The following is a 22,634-nucleotide window of genomic DNA, read 5'->3' on the forward strand; positions in this document are numbered from 1 at the left end:
ATCCCCATGAACAACCCAGCATTTTAACAACGCAAATTAACAGACTATAAAGTTACAGAATAAACACTACAATAATGCACCCCCCCCCCCCCCCCCCCCCGCCGGGTTGCTGCTGCTATTGACCCAGTTACCTATCTCTGAGCCAGGAAGTCCAGAAAAGGCTGCCACCGTTTATAGAACCCTTGTGTTGATCCTCTCAGGGAAAATTTGACCTTTTCCAATTTTATAAATCCCGCCATGTCACTGATCCAGGTCTCCACGCTTGGGGGCCTCGCATCCTTCCACTGTAGCAGAATCCTTCGACGGGCTACTAGGGACGCAAAGGCCAGGACCCCGGCCTCTTTCGCCTCCTGCACTCCCGGCTCCACCCCAACCCCAAAAATCGCGAGTCCCCACCCTGGCTTGACCCTGGATCCAACCACCCTCGACACCGTCCCCGCCACCCCCCTTACAGAATTCTTCCAGTGCTGGGCATGCCCAGAACATATGGGCGTGGTTCGCAGGACTCCCCGAACATCTGGTGCACCTGTCCTCACCCCCGAAGAACCTACTCATCCTAGTCCCGGACATGTGGGCCCGGTGCAGCACCTTAAATTGGATGAGACTAAGCCTCGCACATGAGGAGGAAGAGTTGACTCTCTCCAAGGCCTCCGCCCAAGTCCCGTCCTCTATCTGCTCCCCGAGTTCCTCCTCCCATTTAGCCTTCAGCTCCTCCACTGACGACTCCTCCACCTCCTGCATTACCTTATAGATGTCAGACACCTTCCCCTCTCCTACCCACACCCCTGAAAGCACTCTGTCCATCGTCCCCTGTGAGGGCAGCAAAGGGAATCCCTCTACCTGTCGCCTAGCAAACGCCTTTACCTGCAGGTATCTGAACATGTTCCCCCTGGGGAAGGCCAAATTTATCTTCCAGTTCCCCCAGGCCCGCAAACCTCCCGCCAATAAACAGGTCCCTCAATTTGCTGATGCCCGCCCTTTGCCATCCCCTGAATCCCCCATCCGTGTTCCCCGGGATGAACCGATGGTTGCCACCCAGTGGAGCCTCCATCGAGCCCCCTGTTTCCCCCCCGATGCCGTCTCCACTGTCCCCAGATTCTTAGGGTCGCCGCCACCACCGGGCTCGTGGTAACCCTCTTGGGGGAGAGCGGCAACGGTGCCGTTACCATGGCACCCAGGCTCGTACCTCTACATGACGCCATCTCCATTCTTTTCCACGCCGCCCCTCCCCCCTCCATCACCCATTTACGCACCATTGACACATTGGCTGCCCAATAGTACCCCAGAAGGTTGGGCAGCGCCAGCCCGCCTCTATCCCTTCCTCGCTCCAGGAACACCCTCCTCACTCTCGGAGTCCCATGTGCCCACACAAAGCTCAGAATACTGCCGGTCACTCTCCTAAAGAAGGCCCTGGGGATAAATATGGGCAGGCACTGAAAAAGGAACAAGAACCTCGGAAGCACTGTCATTTTGACGGACTGCACCCTCCCCGCCAACGACAATGGCAGCATGTCCCACCTCCTGAACTCCTCCTCCATCTGATCTACCAGTCTGGTAAAGTTATGCTTGTGGAGAGTCCCCCAGTCCCTGGCCACTTGCACCCCCAGGTACCTAAAGCTCTCCCCTGCCCTCCTAAGCGGGAGCCTACCAATTCCTTCCTCCTGGTCTCCAGGGTGCACCACAAACACCTCGCTCTTGCCTAAGTTTAATTTATAACCTGAGAAGGTCCCAAACTCGGCTAGTAACTCCATCACTCCTGGCATCCCTCCCACCGGGTCCGCCACATACAGTAACAGGTCGTCGGCATACAACGACACCCTATGTTCCTCTCCACCTCGCACCAAGCCTCTCCACCTCTCTGAATCTCTCAATGCCATCGCCAGCGGCTCGATTGCCAGTGCAAACAACAAGGGGGACAAGGGACAACCCTGCCTGGTCCCTCGGTAAAGCCGGAAGTACTCCGACCTCCTCCTATTCGTGGCCACGCACGCCATCGGGGCCTCATATAGCAGCCTTACCCATCTAATGAACCCTTCACCAAATCCAAACCTCCCCAACACCTCCCATAGGTACCCCCACTCCACTCTATCGAAGGCCTTCTCCGCATCCAGTGCCAACACTATCTCTGCCTCCCCCTCAATCGCCGGCATCATAATGACATTCAGCAATCTCCGCACATTCGTGTTCAGCTGCCTTCCCTTCACAAAACCTGTCTGGTCCTCATGCACAACCCCTGGCACACAGTCCTCTATCCTGGTGGCCAGGATTTTTGCCAGCACCTTAGCATCCACGTTGAGGAGAGATATGGGCCTGTATGAACCACACTGCTGGGGGTCCTTGTCCTTCTTTAAAATTAACGAGATCAGTGCCCGTGACATCGTCGGGGGCAAAGTCCCCCCTTCCCACGCTTCGTTGAGTGTCCGCACCAGCAAGGGGCCCACTAGGTCCACGAACTTTTTACAAAATTCCACCGGGAACCCATCCGGCCCCGGTGCCTTCCCTGACTGCATCTGCCCGATCCCCTTAACTAGCTCCTCCAGCTCAATCGGCGCACCCAGCCCCTCCACCTTCTCCTCCTGCACCTTCGGGAAAGAAAGCCCGTCGAGGAACCCCTTCATTCCCCTCCTCTCCCCCGTTGGCTCCGACCGGTACAGTTCCCCGTAAAAGTCCTTGAAGACCTCATTCACCTCTACCCCCTTCCGCACCACATTCCCACTCTTGTCTCTCACTCCAGCAATCTCCTTAGCCGCATCCCGCTTACGGAGCTGATGAGCCAGCATCCTACTCGCCTGCGACTTCTTTATCTGCTCCTTCTGATACATACGAGTAAACTTTACCCACACAAGTAAATTCATTAAAGAGATCTGGCACCTTCTTATCAATCACCTCTTGATCAGGCTGTACAATCTTTTGTACCTCCTTCACTTCACTTGGGCTTTCTTTCACCACTTTAACAAACCCCACTGTCTTCTCCTGTTTTACCACATCAGCCTTCCCTGTGCTTTTCTTCAACCACCAGCACTGTGACTTTACATGGCCTAGTTTATTACAGTGAAAACATTTGAAACTTTACATTTCTCTTCCACCCTCCTGGATTTCTTTTTTAATCTGAGGTGCACTCTCCTTATTTTCTCCTATCAGATCTCCTTTACCTCTAACATTGAGTATTTCTCTTTTCCCCAGTTTCTATCCCTCACCGGCTGAAACTGATGTCGGAAACCAAGCTTTGATTTATGAACTGATCCATAATCATCTGCCATTTCTGCTGCTAACCTCGCAGTTTTAACCCTCTGCTCTTCCACGAGTTCTCACTACATCAGGAATTGAATTTTTAAACTTCTCCAAAAGTCTAATTTCTCTGAGAGCTTCATACGTTTGGTCTATTTTCAAAGCCCTCAGCCACCAATCAAAGTTACTCTGTTTGATCCTTTCAAACTCCATGTGTGTTTGACCAGGTTCTTTCCTTAAATTTCTAAACCTTTGTCTGTACGCTTCAGACACTAGTTCATACGCACCTAAGATAGATTTTTTCACCTCCTCATACGTCCCAGATACCTCCTCCGGTAGTGATGCAAACACTTTACTAGCCCTACCTACCAGCTTTGTTCGAATCAGTAATGCCCACATTATCGGTAGCCATTTAATTTGTTCAGCCACCTTCTCACACAAAATGAAAAAGGCTTCTACCTCCTTCTCATCAAACCGTGGCAATGCTTGGACGTATTTAAATAGATCCCCACCAAGCCTTCGACTATGACGCTCTTTCTCTTCATCCTCATCACTATCCTTCAACTGTACGTTTCCCTTTACATCCGCCAATTTTAACTGACTGTCATGTTTCATGGCCTTTTTCTGAAGTTCAAACTCTCTCTCTTTTTCCCTTTCCTCTCTCTCTTTGTTTTTCCATGATCTGTATCTCCCTTTCCCTTTCTTTTTCTCTCATTGCGTATTCAAGCTGCTTTAATTCTTTTTCATGTTGAAGTTGCTTGATTTGGAACTGAAGTTTTGCCATTTCTAATGAGTCAGACTGTATCTCAGGCAATTTTAAATGCTCAGTTAGCACCGTACGTACCTCTTCTTTTTGTATTCTGTCAGGTAATGTTAACTGCAATGTTTTGGGCAAATCTAAAAGCCTGTTTTTAGTCTCTTTTCGTAAGATACTGCGTGTGACCGTCTCCACCTCCAAAAACTTCAGAGCCTCTGAAAGAGCCATTGTGCACAACACACTACTACTTAAACTGGTATACCACACCTGAAAAGCAACCACAATATGCTCACCCCTCACTGTCTTTAAGTTCACAAAACCAACCCAATAGATAGACTTTTATCCCCGTCGAGCTCCCAATTTGTTATGGGCCAGGGTTTAGAGAACCCCAAAGTGTATCATGGAGTTCACCTGACCCACAACTTTTAACAGAGTGTGGTTATGGGGAACACAAGGGCCCACTTTACAGGTGTGGTGCAACAGAGAACGAAGAGTATTTTTAAACAAAAGCAATGTTTATTCTATGAATCCCACTAACCTTTTTAAACACAGACAATAAACATCTTAGCAACCATCAACTAAAATACTCCCCCCAAAGAATACAGTACTCTATAAGTAACCCTTAATCTTTCCTTACAACATCCAGAAGATAAAATATCCTTTTTAACACAGAGATCAGATTTAAATTCACTACTGAGAGACGTTATCACTTTGAAATCCTCCAATGATCTGGAGACAGTCTTTAGATTGCAGAGAGAGATCCTTATACAGATGTCTGCTTTTCCTGCGGCTATCCAACTCTCAAAACAAAACTAAAATATACTGTAGCTGCCTGCTCAAAAACGAAAGTGTAAGACAGACAGCCCAGCTCCACCCACACTCTGACATCACTGCAGCTATCTGACAAACACCCATTTCTTAAAGGTACACCTACTACAGCTATTCGATAAACACCCATTTCTTAAAGGTACACCCACCACAGCTGTTCGATAAACACCCATTTCTTAAAGGTACACCCACCACAGCTGTTCGATAAACACCCATTTCTTAAAGGTACTCGCACATGACAGTGGGAAGGGAAAAGGTTAATGGCTGTTACTCACAGCGAGTGGTTTAGGACACTTTCCGTGATCTGGAGGCCAGGCCTCCCGAAGGATCCAGCACCGTGTCCTCAACTATGATCGAGGAAGGAGAGCTTCCATGAGGATAGGCAACGATATCCACAAGGTATAGTTTATTTCACAAGCGGGGTGCACCACAACAGATATTGGTTCATGGCGATCTTGGGTCTATTTTTTACCCAAGAGCCATCAGGGGGGCTGTTGTGGGAAAATATCGGGGCCCATGTTTGTCTATATATATATTTATTCACATGTCCATTCACATCTCCGTTTAATCGCGGGATAAATGTACAAACGCACAAAGGCAAGTCATACCTCACTAGAAAATAGGGACGGGTTAATTCAGACATCTAGGCAGGCAGCAATCAACACAGGCCATCTACACCCACAATGGCAAAAGTCTGAAAAACCCATTTGAATTAGCAAAAGAATCAGGGAAACTGCACTGAGACAGACAGACTGCTCAGAAATCTAGAAAGATGGTTATCTCCGGATGAACATAGATGGGAGGCTGTTAACACCACATCACAGTTAGAACAACCCTTTGAAATGCTAAATGGGGGCCAGGAATCAGCCGGAGATGCAATTATCAGGTCTGTTTCAAACAATTTCTGTAGTTAATGTGATTATACGGACCATCCAGTATTCAGTAAAACAAATCAATGTTAATATTCAGTTTAACATTTATCCAACTATCTGTACTCTGTAAAAACAATTAACGTATCAATACGACATCGGACAATACAACTGGTCATTGCAATGTACAATGGGGGAAGCGACAAAGACTCGTTGGGACCTGCAGCATTCAGGCCCGAGCCTTTGTATGTCCCACATGCATGTGAAACAAAGACTTTTCCTTAAAGTTCACCACAATATCCAGGACTCAGCTTTAATTCCCTCCAACACAACTGCTGGTAAGAAAGGGCTGGGTGGGACAAACCTACCATTCCTGCTATGGGACAAGGGCCGGGGGGGTGGCGATCCTGATCGGCAAGAGGACAATGTTTAGGGTGACAAAGACGGTTATAGGCCCAGGGGGGTGGAATGTCATGGTCAGCGGGGCCCTGGATGGAGCGCCGGTAGTCCTAGTCAACGTGTATGCGCCCAACTGGGACGACACGAGTTTCATCAAAAAGACCATGGCAGAAATCCCGGACATAGCGACGCATCGACTAATCATGGGGGGGGATTTCAACTGTGTACAGGATCCAAAGACGGACAGATCAAACCCCAAAACGGGGAAAACCTCAAGCATGGCAAGGGAACTCAGTCACTTTATGGAGCAGATGGGAGCTTTCTGGAGGTTCGCCCACCCGGGGGAGAAAGAATTTTCCTTCTTCTCCCCAGTACACAACGTGTACACCAGAATTGACTTCTTTGTGGTGGGGAAAACGGTGCTTCCAGGGATAGACAAAGTGGAATACTCCGCAATTGTGATATCAGACCACGCTCCACACTACATGGACGTGCGGCTAGAGACGGGAAGGGCCCAGCGCCCCACATGGAGGTTGGACGGTGCCTTACTAGCTGACAAGGCCTTCAGCAAAAGGATAGCGCGGGCCATATACACGGAGAACAACCAAAACGGGGAGGTCTCATCCTCCACGTTCTGGGAAGCGCTTAAGGCCGTACTAAGAGGGGAAATCATTGCCTTCAAAGCGCAAAGAGATAGGGAGGAAAGGGTGGCTAGGCAGAAGCTGGTCGACTCCATACTGGAGGTAGACCGTAAATACTCCGAGGCCCCGACCGTGGAGCTCCTGGTGGAGAGAAAAGAACTACAAAGGAACTTTGACCTGCTCTCCACCAGGAAAGCAGTGCACCAACTCCGCCAGGCGCGCAGGACCCTGTACGAACACGGAGACAAAGCCAGCCGCCTGTTGGCACACCAGCTGCGAAAGCAGGCAGCCACCAGAGAAATTGCGCAAATCAGCGGTACCAGAGGCACGTTGGAAACAGAATCAGAGAGGGTTAACAAAACCTTCAAGGCCTTCTACCAAGAGCTGTACACCTCAGAGCCCCCAACGGGGAAGGCTGGGATGAACTGGTTCCTTGATGGACTGGACATACCAGTCGTGGGAGAGGGCAGGAAACGGGACCTGAAAGCACCACTAGCACTGGGAGAGATCATGGACAGCATTAGCTCCATGCAGACGGGGAAGGCGCCGGGACCGGACGGATTCCCGGCGGACTTCTACAAAAAATTCGCGACAGCGCTGGCCCCGCACCTGCGGGAGATGTTCACAGACTCGCTAGCTAGGGGCACACTGCCACCCATGTTAGCACAGGCCTCAATCTCGCTGATACCTAAGAAAGACAAAGACCCAACGGAATGTGGGTCATACAGACCCATATCTCTGCTGAACGCAGACGCCAAAATACTGGCCAAACTCCTAGCCAAAAGGCTAGAAGACTGTGTACCTGAGGTGGTCACAGAGGACCAGACGGGTTTCTTCAAAGGTAGACAGCTTACCTCAAACATCAGGCGCCTGCTGAACGTGATAATGACCCCCTCCGGGGAGAGAACACAAGGTGATCGTCTCCCTGGACGCAGAAAAGGCCTTCGACAGAGTCGAATGGAAATACCTCATGGAGGTACTGGAGCGGTTCGGGCTTGGGTAAAGCTCCTATGCAACGCTCCCATGGCGAGTGTACGGACCAACAATACCAACTCCCAATACTTCCAGCTGCACAGGGGCACCAGACAAGGATGCCCACTGTCCCCGCTGCTGTTCGCACTAGCAATTGAACCGCTAGCAATCGTGCTCAGGGCAGCAAAAAATTGGAGGGGGATCCGAAGGGGAGGCAGAGAGCACAGAGTCTCATTCTATGCAGATGATCTGCTCCTCTACATCTCGGACCCACAAAGCAGCATGGACGGAATCATCGTGCTCCTGAAAGAGTTTGGAGCCTTCTCGGGCTACAAACTCAACATGAGCAAAAGCGAGATCTTCCCAGTACACCAGCAAGGGGGGGGGGGGGGGGGGGGGGGGGGGGGCAGCACTAAAGGGGCTGCCGTTCAAACAAGTCCGACACAAATTCCGCTACCTGGGGATCCAAATAGCCCATGACTGGAAAGGGATCCACAAATGGAACCTCACCAGCCTGACGGAGGAAGTAAAAAAGGACCTGCAAAGATGGAACACACTCCCGCTCTCCCTCGCGGGGAGAGTCCAGACGATCAAAATGAACGTATTGCCCAGGTTCCTCTTCCTGTTTAGATCCATTCCGATCTACATCCCCAAGGCCTTTTTCAAAGTGCTGGACAAACTTATCATGGCGTTCGTATGGGGGGGGGGAAATGCTAGGATCCCAAAGAAGGACCTACAAAAAACAAAATCCAGGGGGGGGCTAGCCCTCCCGAATCTACAATTCTACCACTGGGCGGCAACAGCCGAGCGAGTCAGGGGATGGATCCAGGAGCCAGAAGCCGAGTGGGTGCGCGCGGAGGAGGCCTCCTGCATGGGAACCTCCCTCCGGGCCCTCGCCACGGCAGCACTCCCATCCCCACCCAAAAAACACTCCAGCAGCCCAGTGGTGACAGCCACCCTCCAGTCCTGGAACCAACTGCGGCAGCAATTTGGCCTGACCAAAATGTCGAACAGGGCTCCCATCTGCAACAACCATAGGTTCACACCAGCACTGACTGATGCCACCTTCAAAAGGTGGAGGCAGGACGGGGGGGACACTGATAGTCAGGGACCTATACACGGACGACAGGATCGCAACACTGGACAAACTGACAGAGAAATTTCGGCTAGCTGGGGGGAACGAGCGACGGTACCTGCAGCTCAAAAACTTCCTACGAAAGGAGACAAGGACGTACCCACAACCACCACGACACACACTACTGGAAGACCTACTGGACGCAAGTATCCTAGAGAAAGGGAACTGTAGCGACATGTATAACCGACTGGTAGAAAGGGACAACACCGTACTGGACGCAATAAGAATGAAATGGGAGGACGACCTGGGGATGGAGATAGGGTGGGGACTCTGGAGTGAAGCACTGCATAGGGTCAACTCCACCTCCACGTGCGCAAGGCTCAGCCTGACGCAACTAAAAGTGGTACATAGAGCCCATTTAACAAGAAACCGTATGAGTAGGTTCTTCCTGGAGGTGGAGGACAGATGTGAACGGTGCCAAAGTGGCCTGGCCAACCACGCCCACATGTTCTGGTCTTGCCCCAGACTTGTGGAGTACTGGACAGCCTTCTTCGAGGCTATGTCCAAAGTGGTGGGGGTGAGGGTGGAGCCATGCCCGATAGTGGCGGTCTTCGGGGTTTCAGACCAGCCAGATCTATTCCTGGGGAGGAGGGCGGACGCCCTTGCCTTTGCCTCCCTGATCGCCCGCCGTAGAATCCTGTTTGGCTGGCGGTCAGCAGCACCGCCCAGAGCTGCAGACTGGCTGTCCGACCTCTCAGAATCTCTCCAAATGGAGAAAATCAAATTCGCCATCCGAGGGTCGGACGACGGCTTCCACAGAACGTGAGAGCCATTCATGCAACTGTTCCGGGACCTGTTTGTGGCCAACGTACAAGAGGAAGAATAGTCGGGTGGCCAAGAATCAGGGGAAAATGGACGGGAATCGGGGGAAGGTAGCCGGGGGGGGGGGGGGGGGGGGGGGGGGCTACGGGTTCGTTATGGGGGTTTGATGGCTAGCTAAGGTCCAAAACCAAACTGTAAATAAATGCCTATAAACATGTGCCTCGGCCATGTTGGGGAATGTAAAATATGTATGCCGGCTAAAGGGGGCGGCCACAGTTGTTATTACGAAGATGCTTACCTGTAAATATACATGTTAATTTTTGCATGTTTTTTTCTTTTCTCTCTCTAATAATTTGTAATTTGTTCAATATAAAATATGAAAACTCAATAAAAAACATTTTAAAAAAAAAATTCCCTCCAACACCAACTGTCAGAATGAACAAAATGTCGTCCTGGATGTAACTGAAGCAGAAACAGTAACAACAACAGAATCCAACCCCTGGAATCACTTGTGAAGTTGTTCGTGTCTGAGTAAGTGCGAGGAAAGACAGAATTCCTTCCCACACACAGAGCAGGTGAACGGCCTCTTCCAAAAGTGAACTTGCTGGTGTATCTGCAGGCTGGATGAGTATCTGAATCCTTTCCCACACTGAGAGCAGGTGAACGGCCTTTCCCCAGTGTGAACTCGCCGGTGTGCCCGCAGGTTGGATAACTGAGTGAATCTCTTTTCACACTGAGAGCAGGTGAACGGCCTCTCCCCAGTGTGAACTCGCTGGTGTTTCTTCACGCTGGATAATTTAATAAATCCCTTCCCACACTGAGAGCAGCTGAACGGACTCAGATTCCCAGTGTGAACTCGCCGGTGTCTCCGCAGGTTGGATAAGTCCGTGAATCCCTTCTCACACTGAGAGCAGGTGAACGGCCTCTCCCCAGTGTGAACCCGCTGGTGTATCCGCAGGTTGGATGATTGAGCGAATCCCTTCTCACACTGAGAGCAGGTGAACGGCCTCTCCCCAGTGTGACCTCGCTGGTGTTTCCGCAGGTTGGAGGAATCACCGAATACCTTCCCACACTGAGAGCAGGTGAACGGCCTTTCCCCAGTGTGAATTCGCTGATGTCTCTGCAGGCTGCATAACTGAACGAATCCCTTCTCACACACAGAGCAGCTGAACGGCCTCTCCCCAGTGTGAATTCGCTCGTGTGTCGTCAGGTTGGATAACGTAGTGAATCCCTTCCCACACTGAGAGCAGGTGAACGGCCTCTCCCCAGTGTGAACTCGCTGGTGTGTCTTCAGGCTGGATAACAGAACAAATCCCTTCTCACATACAGAGCAGGTGAACGGCCTTTCCCCAGTGTGAATTCGCTGATGTCTCTTCAGGACGGATAACTGAATGAATCCCTTCCCACACACAGGGCAGCTAAATGGCCTCTCCGCTGTGTGAATGCGTTGATGAAGCTCCAGCTTAGATCGGGCACTGAATCTCTTCCTACAATCCCCACATTTCCACGGTTTCTCCATGTTTTGGTTCTCCTTGTGTCACTCCAGGTTGGACAATTGAAACCTTACCCACACACAGAACACGTGTACAGTCCCTCCCCGCTGTGAATGGTACAATGTTTTTTTCAGGCTGTGTAACTGGTTGAAGCTCTTTCCAAAGTCAGTGCTCTGGAACACTCTCACCTGCTTGTGTGTCCCAAGGAATCAAGTGATTCTGTCAGATCAAGACTTAACATTTGAGATTTCTGTCTGTAATTCCTCCTCTTCTAACATCCTGGAAAAACAATTTACAAAAGACATCACTGTCAGTACAGGACAGAAATTCAAAACAGACAATTCTGCTTCCTATGGAACATTCTTTCCTCTCTCATTCCCCAAACGCTGTAAATCTCCATCCCACACACTCTCCCTCCATTCTCACTCTGCTGTATCTAATATTCATCCTACCAATTCTCCTGAAGGTGCTGATTCAGGCTGATAGACAGATCCCTGTTCACTGCTTCCTGTCCTGGACACAGAGACCATAACAAATAGGAGATGCAGTCAGCCATTTGGCCCATTAAACTTGCTGAACCCTTTATTGAGCTCAATTGCCGATCTCCTCAACACCATTTTCCCACACTATCTCCCATATCCCTCGATATCTTCACTATCTCGAAACCTGTCAATCTCGAAATGGAAAATACTTGCTGACAGACGTCTGGAGTAGAGAATTCCAAAGCTTCACCGCATCCTCAAATGAAGAATTCACTCCTCATCTTCACTTTCACTTAATTTTCCGACCTGTTACCCATGACACTCAACTCCCTCGTCAATCGGATGTCTGTCTAACTTCACGGCGCCGAGGACCCAGGTTTGATTCCGGCTCCAGCTCACGAATCTGCACATTCACCTCGTGTCTCCGTGGGTCTCATATTCACAACCCAAAGATGTGCCGTGTAGGTGGATCGGCCAAACTAAATTGCCCCTTAATTGGATAAAAAATGAATTGGGTACTTTTAAGTTAAAAAATGTTTTGGTCGGGGTGGGCAGTGGTGGACTGGCCAGGGTGTCAGTTTGCCCGATAGCAAGTGGGCCCCCTTTCTCAAATAAAAATGCAATAAAGAAGCAAACAGAGACAACTGTTTTAGTAATAAAAAGGAATAAGAAAAAAATGAGAACAGGACACAAATAAGCAGTGCATGAAAAGGAACGAAGCAGGGGAGGTAGTGGAAGGATGTGGAATAGGGGGGCCCGGGTCGGGCATAATTAAGGAAATTCCAATTTTTCAGCAAGAGTGTTTGAATTTAAAGATAAAGTTACAATTCGTGATTTGAGATGGTCGGCAACTTCAAAGGATATCAAGCAGTAGTCTTGGTTCAGCCGGTACATTGGTCCGGGGCCCGGAGAGCCAAGAAGGGGCCTGTGAATCTCTGAACGCCCCTTAAAAATTATAATTAATTAGATAAATAAATCTCCAACTTCTTTCCTGAGATTTGTATTCTAACTTAATAAAATAAAATTGTTTTTAAAAAGAGCAATACCAAATAAAAATGCAATAAAGAGCGGCAGCTCAACACGAATGTGCGGAGACTGGCGGCAGCTCAACACGATTGTGCGGAGACTGCTCAATGTTATCATGATGCCGGCAGTGGAGGGGGAGGCGGAGATAGTGGTGGCGCTGGATGCAGAGAAGGCGTTTGATAGAGTTGAGTGGGGGTACCTATGGGAGGTGCTGGAGAGGTTTGGATTTGGGGAGGGATTCATCAAATGGGTGAGGCTGCTTTATGCGGCGCCGATGGCGAGTGTAGTCACAAATGGAAGGAGATCGGAGTATTTTAGGCTTTATCGTGGGACCAGGCAGGGGTGTCCCCTGTCCCCCCTGCTCTTTGCACTGGCAATTGAACCGCTGGCCATGGCGTTGAGGGAGTCAGGGAAGTGGAGGGGTCTGGTGCGGGGGGGGGGAGGAGCACCGGGTATCGCTGTATGCGGACGACCTGCTGTTATATGTGGCGGACCCAGAGGGGGGAATGCCGGGGGTGATGGAACTGTTAGCGGAATTTGGGGGCTTCGCGGGCTATAAGCTGAACTTAGGAAAGAGCGAGGTATTTGTAGTGCACCCGGGAGATCAGGAGGAGGGAATTGGGAGGCTCCCCTTCAGGAGGGCAGTGAAGAGTTTCAGGTACCTGGGGGTGCAGGTGGCCAGGAGTTGGGGGGCTCTTCATAAGCTTAACTTCACCAGACTAGTGGAACAGATGGAGGAGGAATTTAAAAGGTGGGACATGGTGCCGCTATCGCTGGCGGGCAGAGTGCAATCCGGCAAAATGACGGTTCTCCCGAGGCTCTTGTTCCTTTTCCAGTGCTTGCCCATCTTTATCCCTAGGGCCTTTTTTAAAAGGGTGACCAGCAGCATCATGGGATTTGTTTGGGCGCATGGCACCCCGAGGTTGAAGAGGGTCTTCTTGGAGCGGAGTAGGGATGGGGGGGGGGCTGGCGTTGCCCAACCTCTCGGGGTACTACTGGGCGGCCAACGTGTCGATGGTGCGTAAGTGGGTGATGGAGGGGGAGGGGGCAGCATGGAAACGGATGGAGAGAGCGTCCTGTGGGGATACAAGCCTGGGGGCCCTGGTAACGGCGCTGTGGCCGCTCCCTCCCACGAGGTATACCACGAGTCCGGTGGTGGCGGCTACCCTCAAGATTTGGGGGCAGTGGAGGCGACATAGGGGAGAAGTGGGGGGCTCGATGGAGGCTCCGTTAAGGGGGAACCATAGGTTCGTCCCGGGGAACATGGATGGGGGATTTCGGGGATGGTATAGAGCGGGCATTAGACAGCTGAAGGACCTGTTTATCGACGGAAGGTTTGCGAGCCTGGGGGAGTTGGAAGAGAAATTTGGGCTCCCGCCGGGAAACATGTTTAGATATCTGCAGGTAAAGGCATTTGCTAGACGGCAGGTGGAGGGATTCCCTGCGCTCCCCGCGAAGGGGGTGAGTGACAGGGTGCTCTCGGGGGTCTGGGTCGGGGAGGGGAAGATATCTGATATCTACAAGCTTATGCAGGAGAAGGAAGAGGCGTCAGTAGAGGAGCTGAAAACGAAGTGGGAGGGGGAACAGATCGAAGACGGGACATGGGCTGATGCCCTAGAGAGGGTAAATTCTTCCTCCTCGTGTGCGCGGCTTAGCCTCATCCAATTCAAGGTGCTGCATAGGGCCCACAGGACTGGGACGAGGATGAGTAGGTTCTTTGGGGGTGAAGATAGGTGTGCCAGGTGCTCGGGGAGTCCAGCGAACCATGCCCATATGTTCTGGGTATGCCCGGCATTGGAGGAGTTCTGGAAGGGGGTGGCGAGGACGGTGTCAAGGGTGGTGGGATCCAGGGTCAAGCCAGGATGGGGACTCGCGATCTTTGGGGTTGGGGTAGAGCCGGGAGTGCAGGAGGCGAAAGAGACCGGTGTGCTGGCCTTTGCGTCCCTAGTGGCCCGGCGAAGGATTTTGCTACAGTGGAAGGACGCGAGGCCCCCAAGCGTGGAGACCTGGATCAATGACATGGCGGGCTTCATTAAGCTTGAGAAGGTTAAATTCGCCCTGAGAGGATCGGTGCAAGGGTTCTTTAAACGGTGGCAACCTTTCCTCGACTTTCTGGCTCAACGATAGGGTACTGGGACAGTAGCAGCAGCAACCCGGGGGGGGGGGGGGGGTGGGGGGGGGGACGTTGATTATGTTAGCTTATTTTATTTAAATTTGATTTATCTAATTTTAATTTATGGTTAAGTTCTCTTGTTTGGGGGGGGGGGTGGGGGAATGTGATACATGTGATGTTACGGTATGGGGGGAATTGTGGGTGTTATGGGGCTGTTAGTTGCATATTACTGCTTTTTGCTATACTTTTTGTTATATTTTCTGTAAAAAATTCCAATAAAAATTATTTAAAAAAAAAAAATGCAATAAAGAAACAAACAAATAATCACTCAGTGTATGAAGGAACGAAGCAGTGTTAAACGGATGCGAAAAGGTGTGGAGGTGGGGGGCTGGTTCACCTGGGTCAGACATAGTTGGAAATCCACGTTTTCAGCAAGAGCGTGTGAATTTAAAGATAAAGTTCCAGTTCGTGATTTGAGATGGTCGGCAACTTGAAAGGATTTTTGCCAGTACATAGGGTCGCGAGGTCACTGAAAAGGAGAAGCGGTACCTTTGACCGTGAATCATGAGGCCAAAGATATTGAAGTGATAAGCCATGATCGGTAAACTCAAACGGTTGCGACTTGTAACACCACACTAGTATCAAACTGGACATGTTAACTTTGGTCATGGGACCATTCTTAATGTCTTACTGTAGTCGGACCAAACTTCTAAGTTTCAACAGTTGTCTCAGTTGCTTGCTGGTGTGAACACTGGACCGTGGATTGTCTCCTCTTCTGAAGCTGCATAGGCCACAGTAGTATTGACTAATGAACATAGCCTATTGAAGTGTAAGTAAGTTATTTTATATTTTTTATCAAGTAGGGGTTTATCTGGCGTTCCTTCAAGTTATTCTTGCAATCATCAATATTCATTTTTCCCAATGTGGGCTATTTTTTATTAAGTTTTTATTTCAGGAATATTACCCCTACCAGCATGGAAAAGAAAAAGCATAAATCTGGGTCACTAAAACGCAAAGAACAAAAAGAAGCAGAAAGGAAGGAATCAGCCAAGCGATGCAGGCCTATTACAGAGTTTATAATACCACAAGCACAATCCACATCAATCTGTGAACCAACCCCAGACTGACCAGAGAAGGAAGGAGGGAGGAAGCTGCCAGCGAGACTAACTTAATGATGATGGACCAGAGAGGCTTGAGGATTGGATCTACAGTTCAATCCAATCACCTTTGGGGGTAGTAGAGCTGAATCCTGGCTATTTCTTGTATACAAACTTGGGTTAATTTACGGATTAACTTTGTTCAATAAAGATTGTATTTTGTTCTCCTCACTATTAAAAGACACCTGGGTAGAACTTTGATTAAAATACTGGTTGACATATCTGAGGTTTTCCAGATACAAAAGGATGCCCTATTGTTATTGCTCTTCCTCTCTTTCCCCTCTCCTGTACAGACAGGCTGCTTGTGGTGCCAGAAACTTGCCTCTGTTCATACTCCCTGGAGGAACCAGCCTCATCAGCCTCCAAAATGGAATACCGATTAGCGAGCGGGACCCCAGGAGACTCCTGAAGTACCCGCCTCTTTCTCTTGGACTGCCTGGCGGTCACCCATTCCCTTCCTTCCTCAAGTTCCTTCAGCTGCGGTGTGACCACCTCTCTGAACATGCCTCACGATGCTCTCAGACTCGGGGATGCTCCACAGCCGCCGTTCAAGCTCTGAAACCTGAGCTTCCAGGAGCTGCAGCTGGACACACTTCCTGCACACAATGCTGGTCCCGGGAACTGGAAATGCACCTGGATTCCCACATGGAGCAAGAGGACCAAACCATGGCTTTGTGCTCTCCTGCCATGAGTAAACCCTTTAAATTAAAAAATTTAAAAGAATACTATATATTTAAACAATAAGTCAACAAAGTCCCTCCCCTTATTATGTGGACATGATGTGGAGATGCCGGCGTTGGACTGGGGTGAGCACAGTAAGAAGTCTTACAACACCAGGTTAAAGTCCAACAGGTTTGTTTCAAACACGAGCTTTCGGAGCACGGCTCCTTCTTCAGGTGATCAGGAATCATTCACCTGAAGAAGGAGCCGTGCTCCGAAAGCTCGTGTTTGAAACAAACCTGTTGGACTTTAACCTGGTGTTGTAAGACTTCTTACTGTTATTATGTGGAGACAGTGATGTAGTGGTATTGTTGCTGTATTAGTAATCCAGAGACCCAGGGTGATGCTGTAGCTATCTAAGATGGACACTGGGCTACAAAATGGAGAACTGCTAAGGCTGCAGGGAAAAACAGTCTTAGCAAGGACAGGCAGTTTGCAGAAGACTAATTTGCATTCTGCACATACAGAAACCAGTTTTTGGCCAGGTGCAGAGTTTCAGCCAAAGGTGCAAATGGGAACAGATCTGCATAGTAATGAGGTGATCCAGATCCAGACCCCGCACAATAGAAACATTTAAGTATCAATGGATACTTTTGCGTAGACGCCCAGATAGAATGGCGCCACAGTAACCAACACAAAGAACCGTAGGGACCGCCCCACCCATCGAGGAACGACCCTCAGATTGGGGGGTTTGGAAGATATCGATTGGGAAAGGCCCAATCTATACATGGCAGGTAAAAGAACTGCCCCAAGGGGGCACGGACTTCTAGGACCTATAAGAATAGACCCCGCATATGGTTCGGTCTGTTTTGTTGCTCCGGCTCTGCTTTGCTGCTACATCGCATCCTGACTCCAGTTCCATCACCGGCCGTTGAGCCACCAGCCATCGAACTGTAAGTGCCAATACAACGATCACTGCGTGATCCAGACCTTGCTAGATCCTGACAACTTTAAGAATCTGAGAGTTGCAGACCAAGAACGGGACGAAGGCCTTGTCCCCTGACCTTGCCTGTTCCTGTCTAGATAAGTATTTTAGTTGTTTAGTATTAGAAGTAAGTTAGTCTCTTTAGCGTATGCATGTGTATTTATTATATTTGTTATAATAAACACCAATCGTTTGGACTTACTAATCGGTGTACAGATTTATTACTTTGAACCTGACCTTGATATACTTGTGACGGTGTCTAAATACGGCACCTGGCGACTCCGAGCATAATTACATACACAGAGCCATAGTAGTGTTAAGCACACGGCCTTTAAACGGAGGCGTGTTAATCACACTCCAGTAAAACGAGCAACAATGCTCTGGCGACCTGGATTCGAATCCCACCAGGGCAGATGGTGGAATTTGAATTAAATAAAAATCTGGAGTTAAAAGTCCAATGATGGACTTCCGGTGTGCATCATGGAGTGAGTGATCACACAGAGGCAGCTCCTGCCTAAGGTTGCAGAAAAGAGCTCTTTTTTGGGCAGCACGGGTTGGAATTTCGATGAAAAGGCGTGGGTGAATGTTCAAGGAGTATTTTCCCCCAGGAATAGGATGTTTCTTGGTTATCAGACCCACAGAAACAGTGCGAGATTTGTCTGAAGCAGCAGCAAACAAAAGCCTCTGCAAGCATGCAAGCGGGGGAAGGGCCAGCTTATAGGTCTCAAGCTGACCTGAGGGCCTTTATGAAAGCTGAATTCTAGCAGCAGAGGGAAGAACTGTGAAAAGATCTCACCAAGGCCATTGAAGAAGCGGAGACGGACTTCCGGTAGCGGTGATGCGGAGCTAAGCCGCACATTCAGTGGCTCCCACTATTTTCGGACTTTGGGGCTCTTTTAAGGGCTTGTAGTGGTGCTGTTTGGACTTTTCCCCGTGTGGGAACACTTCTTCTCAGATTCTCCACCGGTGGATGGCCTGGACGAGGAGTGGAGCGGTCAGAAAATAGGCTTTGCAGTGCACCGCAACTCCCACTACTTAAGGACTTTTGGGCCGATTTGAGGGCCCCAAACGGCGCTGTCTCGACGAATCCCGGTGGGGGAAGGTGTCTAGAGGAGCATTCCCCATAATTTATGGTGCTCACCCGGAGTGGGGCAAAGGAAAAAGCTGCAGCAGCTCCCCAAGAAAAGCGGGGGAAGAAGGACAAAATGGCGGCCGGCAGAACACCCGAGGACTGGTGGAAGTGGGCGCAGGAGCAGCAAGCCTCTCTTCTGCGCTGTTTTGCGGAGCTGAAGGCTGAGTTGCTGGACTCCCTGAATGTGACTACCAACAAGCTGTTTGGGGCTCAGGCAGCCCAGGAGGTGTCCATTAGGGAGTTGCAGCAGCAGGCCGCTGAGCGGGAGGAGGAGTCCGTGGTCCTCGTGGGGAAAGTGGAGTTGCACGAGGCACTTCATAAAAAGTGGCAAGACCGCTTGGAGGAGCTGGACGTTCGCACGAGGCAAAAGAATTTGAGGATCCTGGGCCTGGCGGAGGGGCTGGAGGGGTCGGATCTCCCGACGTACGTGACCACGATGTTGAGCTCGTTGATGGGAGCGGGGTCCTTCCATTTGCCCCTGGAGCTTGAGGGAGCTCACAGAGTGCTGGCCAGGAGGCCTAAGGCAAATGAACCCCCGCGGGCGGTGCTGGTGCGGTTCCATCGATTTAGTGACCGGGAGTGTGTGCTGCGCTGTGCCAAGAAAGAGAGGAGCAGCAAGTGGGAGAATTCGGTGGTGCGAATCTACCAGGACTGCGGAGGTGGCAAAGCGGCGGGCCGGGTTCAACCGGACGAAGGCGGTGCTGCATGCCAAGCAGGTCAGATTTGGAATGCTGCAGCCTGCGCGTCTGTGGGTGACATATAAGGACCGGCACCACTACTTCGAGTCCCCGGAGGAGGCGTGGGCCTTTGTACAGGCGGAGAAGCTGGACTCGAACTAGGGTCTGGGGACACACTATGGCCGTTGCTGTTTTCGCTGTTGCTGTTCTTCAATTTTAACACGTGTTTTTTTTATGCTGGTTTTCTTTTTGCTCTGTTTCCGGGTGGGTTTGTCTGTTGGGTATGGGTGTGGGGTATGTGGGGAACGTTGGGGGTATGTGCTTTATATGTTCTCGTCTGTACGGGGCTGGGGGTTGGGGTGAAACTGGATTTTGAGGAGCTGCGTCAGAAGGGTGGGGTGTGGCAGTGTGAAAGCGCGGGCTTTCCTCTGGTTGTCCGCGCTGCGGGGCAGGGGGGGCGGAGCTTGAGGTGGGGGCGTGGCCTCTACTGGTTTTCTTTCCCGCGCTGAAGCGGTGCCAAGGAGGCGTGGCAAGAGGGGGATGACCCCATGCCGGGAGGAGATGGGTTTTGGCAGGAGCTGCCGGGTCAGCAGAAGTCAGCTGACTCACGGAAGTACCATGAAGGGTGCGTCGCGGCTAGGAGGGGTCCTAGCCTGGGGGGCTGGGGGGGTGGGGATAACGGGTTGCTGCTGGAATGGCCAGGAAGGAGCTGGCGTGGGCCAGGGGGTAGAGGAGAGGCGTTATCGCCATGGGGAACGGGTCAGGCGGGGCGAGCTGGCCTGGGGCGAGCAGTTGATAAGCTATGGCTAGCCGGCGGGGGAGAGGGGCAGGTTGCTCTCTGATCCGGCTGATTACCTGGAACGTGAGGGGGCTGAATGGGCCGGTTAAGAGAACTAGGGTATTTTCTCATCTGAAGGGGCTGAAGGCGGACGTGGCTATGCTCCAGGAGACCCACTTGAAGGTGGCGGACCAGGTTCGTCTGAGGAAGGGGTGGGTGGGGCAGGTTTTTCACTCAGGATTGAACGCAAAGAACCGGGGGGTGGCGATTCTGGTGGGGAAGAGGGTGGCGTTCGAGGCGGCTGAGGTGGTGTCGGACAAGGAGGGCAGATATATTATGGTGAAGGGTAGGCTGCAGGGAGAGAAGGTGGTGCTGGTTAATGTATATGCCCCGAATTGGGATGATGCCGGCTTCATGAGGCGCTTGTTGGGCCGCATTCCGGACCTGGAGGCAGGGGGCCTGATCATGGGGGGAGACTTTAACACAGTGCTGGATCCCCCACTGGACCGGTCCAGTTCAAGGACGGGTAGGAGACCGGCGGCGGCCAAAGTGCTGAGTGGGTTTATGGACCAGATGGGAGGGGTGGATCCCTGGAGGTTTGGGAGGCCGAGAGCGCGGGAGTATTCCTTTTTCTCCCATGTCCATAGGGTCTATTCCCGAATAGATTTTTTCATCCTGAGCAGGGGATTGATCCCGAAGGTGCAGGATGCAGAGTATTCGGCCATAGCGATTTCAGACCATGCTCCGCACTGGGTTGATCTGGAGATGGGGGAGGCGCGGGACCAGCGCCCACTCTGGTGCCTGGATGTGGGGCTGCTGGCTGATGAGGAGGTGTGTAGGAGGGTCCGGGGAAGTATTGAGGGGTATCTTGATACCAACGACATGGGGGAGGTCCGGGTGGGGATGGTCTGGGAGGCTCTGAAAGCAGTGATCCGGGGGGAGCTGATCTCCATACGGACCCATAGGGAAAGGAGGGAGAGGAAGGAGAGGGAGAGACTGGTGGGGGAGCTCCTGGATGTGGACAGGAGATACGCGGAGGCACCGGAGGAGGGGTTGCTGGGGGAACGGCGTAGTTTGCAGGCCAAATTTGACTTGTTGACCACCAGAAAGGCGGGGACACAGTGGAGGAGGTCGCAGGGCACGGTATATGAGTATGGGGAGAAGGCGAGCAGGATGTTGGCGCATCAGCTCCGCAGGCGAGATGCGGCTAGGGAAATTGGTGGAGTGACGGACAGGGGTGGGAATGTAGTGCAGAAGGGGACAGAAGTAAATGGGGTCTTTAGGGACTTCTACGAGGAACTGTACCGGTCAGAACCTCCGATGGGGAGAGGGGGAATGGAGAGCTTCATGAACAGGCTATGGTTCCCAAGGGTTCAAGAGGAGCTGGTAGAGGGGCTGGGGGCGCCGATAGAGTTGGAGGAGTTAGTCAGGGTGATTGGACAAATGCAGTCAGGTAAGGCGCCAGGGCCGGATGGGTTCCCGGTGGAATTTTATAAAAAGTATGCGGATCTGGTGGGCCCCCTGTTGGTGCGAGCCTTCAATGAGGCATGGGAGGGGGGGGGCTTTGCCCCTGACGATGTCGCGGGCACTGTTCTCTCTGATCCTGAAGCGGGATAAGGACCCCTTGCAGTGTGGATCATACAGGCCTATCTCACTCCTCAATGTTGACGCTAAGTTGCTGGCGAAGATCCTGGCCACCAGGATAGAGGACTGTGCGCCTGGGGTGATACACGAGGATCAGACAGGATTTGTCAAGGGACGGCAGCTCAACACGAATGTGCGGAGACTGCTAAATGTTATTATGATGCCGGCAGTGGAGGGGGAGGCGGAGATAGTGGTGGCGCTGGATGCGGAGAAAGCGTTTGATAGAGTTAAGTGGGGGTACCTGTGGGAGGTGCTGGAGCGGTTCGGATTCGGGGAGGGATTCATCAAATGGGTGAGGCTGCTCTACGCGGCTCCGATGGCAAGTGTAGTTACCAATGGAAGGAGATCGGAGTACTTTAGGCTCTACCGTGGGACCAGGCAGGGGTGCCCCCTGTACCCCTTGCTCTTTGCACTGGCGATTGAACCTTTGGCTATGGCGTTGAGGGAGTCAGGGAGATGGAGGGGTCTGGTGCGGGGTGGGGAGGAACATCGTGTATCGCTGTATGCGGACGACCTGCTGTTGTATGTGGCGGATCCAGAAGGGGGAATGCCGGGGGTGATGGAGCTGTTAGCGGAATTTGGGGGCTTCGCGGGCTATAAGTTAAATTTAGGCAAGAGTGAGGTATTTGTAGTACACCCGGGTGATCAGGAGGAGGGAATTGGGAGACTCCCATTTAAGAGGGCAGTGAAGAGTTTCAGATACCTGGGGGTGCAAGTGGCCAGGAGTTGGGGGACTCTCCATAAGCTTAATTTTACCAGGCTGGTGGAACAGGTGAAGGAGGAATTTAAAAGGTGGGACATGGTGCCGCTATCGTTGGCGGGTAGAGTGCAGTCCGTCAAAATGACAGTTCTCCCGAGGTTCTTGTTCCTTTTTCAGTGTTTGCCCATCTTTATCC

The 22,634-nt window shown here is 51.3% G+C and overlaps 1 protein-coding gene across 1 annotated transcript in view; it reads right to left on the minus strand.

Annotated features, from left to right (window-relative positions):
* Window positions 1-22,634, minus strand: part of LOC119951597 (zinc finger protein 239-like) — a 31,499-nt gene that overhangs the window by 6,038 nt on the left and 2,827 nt on the right. The window contains exon 3 of the mRNA XM_038774780.1: window positions 10,379-11,363. Within this exon, the coding sequence (XP_038630708.1) occupies window positions 10,379-11,110 (732 nt within the window). The 5' untranslated portion in view covers window positions 11,111-11,363. The remainder of the gene's footprint in view (window positions 1-10,378; window positions 11,364-22,634) is intronic.

This window comes from Scyliorhinus canicula, chromosome 17 (assembly GCF_902713615.1).
Source record: "Scyliorhinus canicula chromosome 17, sScyCan1.1, whole genome shotgun sequence".
NCBI lineage: Eukaryota > Metazoa > Chordata > Chondrichthyes > Carcharhiniformes > Scyliorhinidae > Scyliorhinus > Scyliorhinus canicula.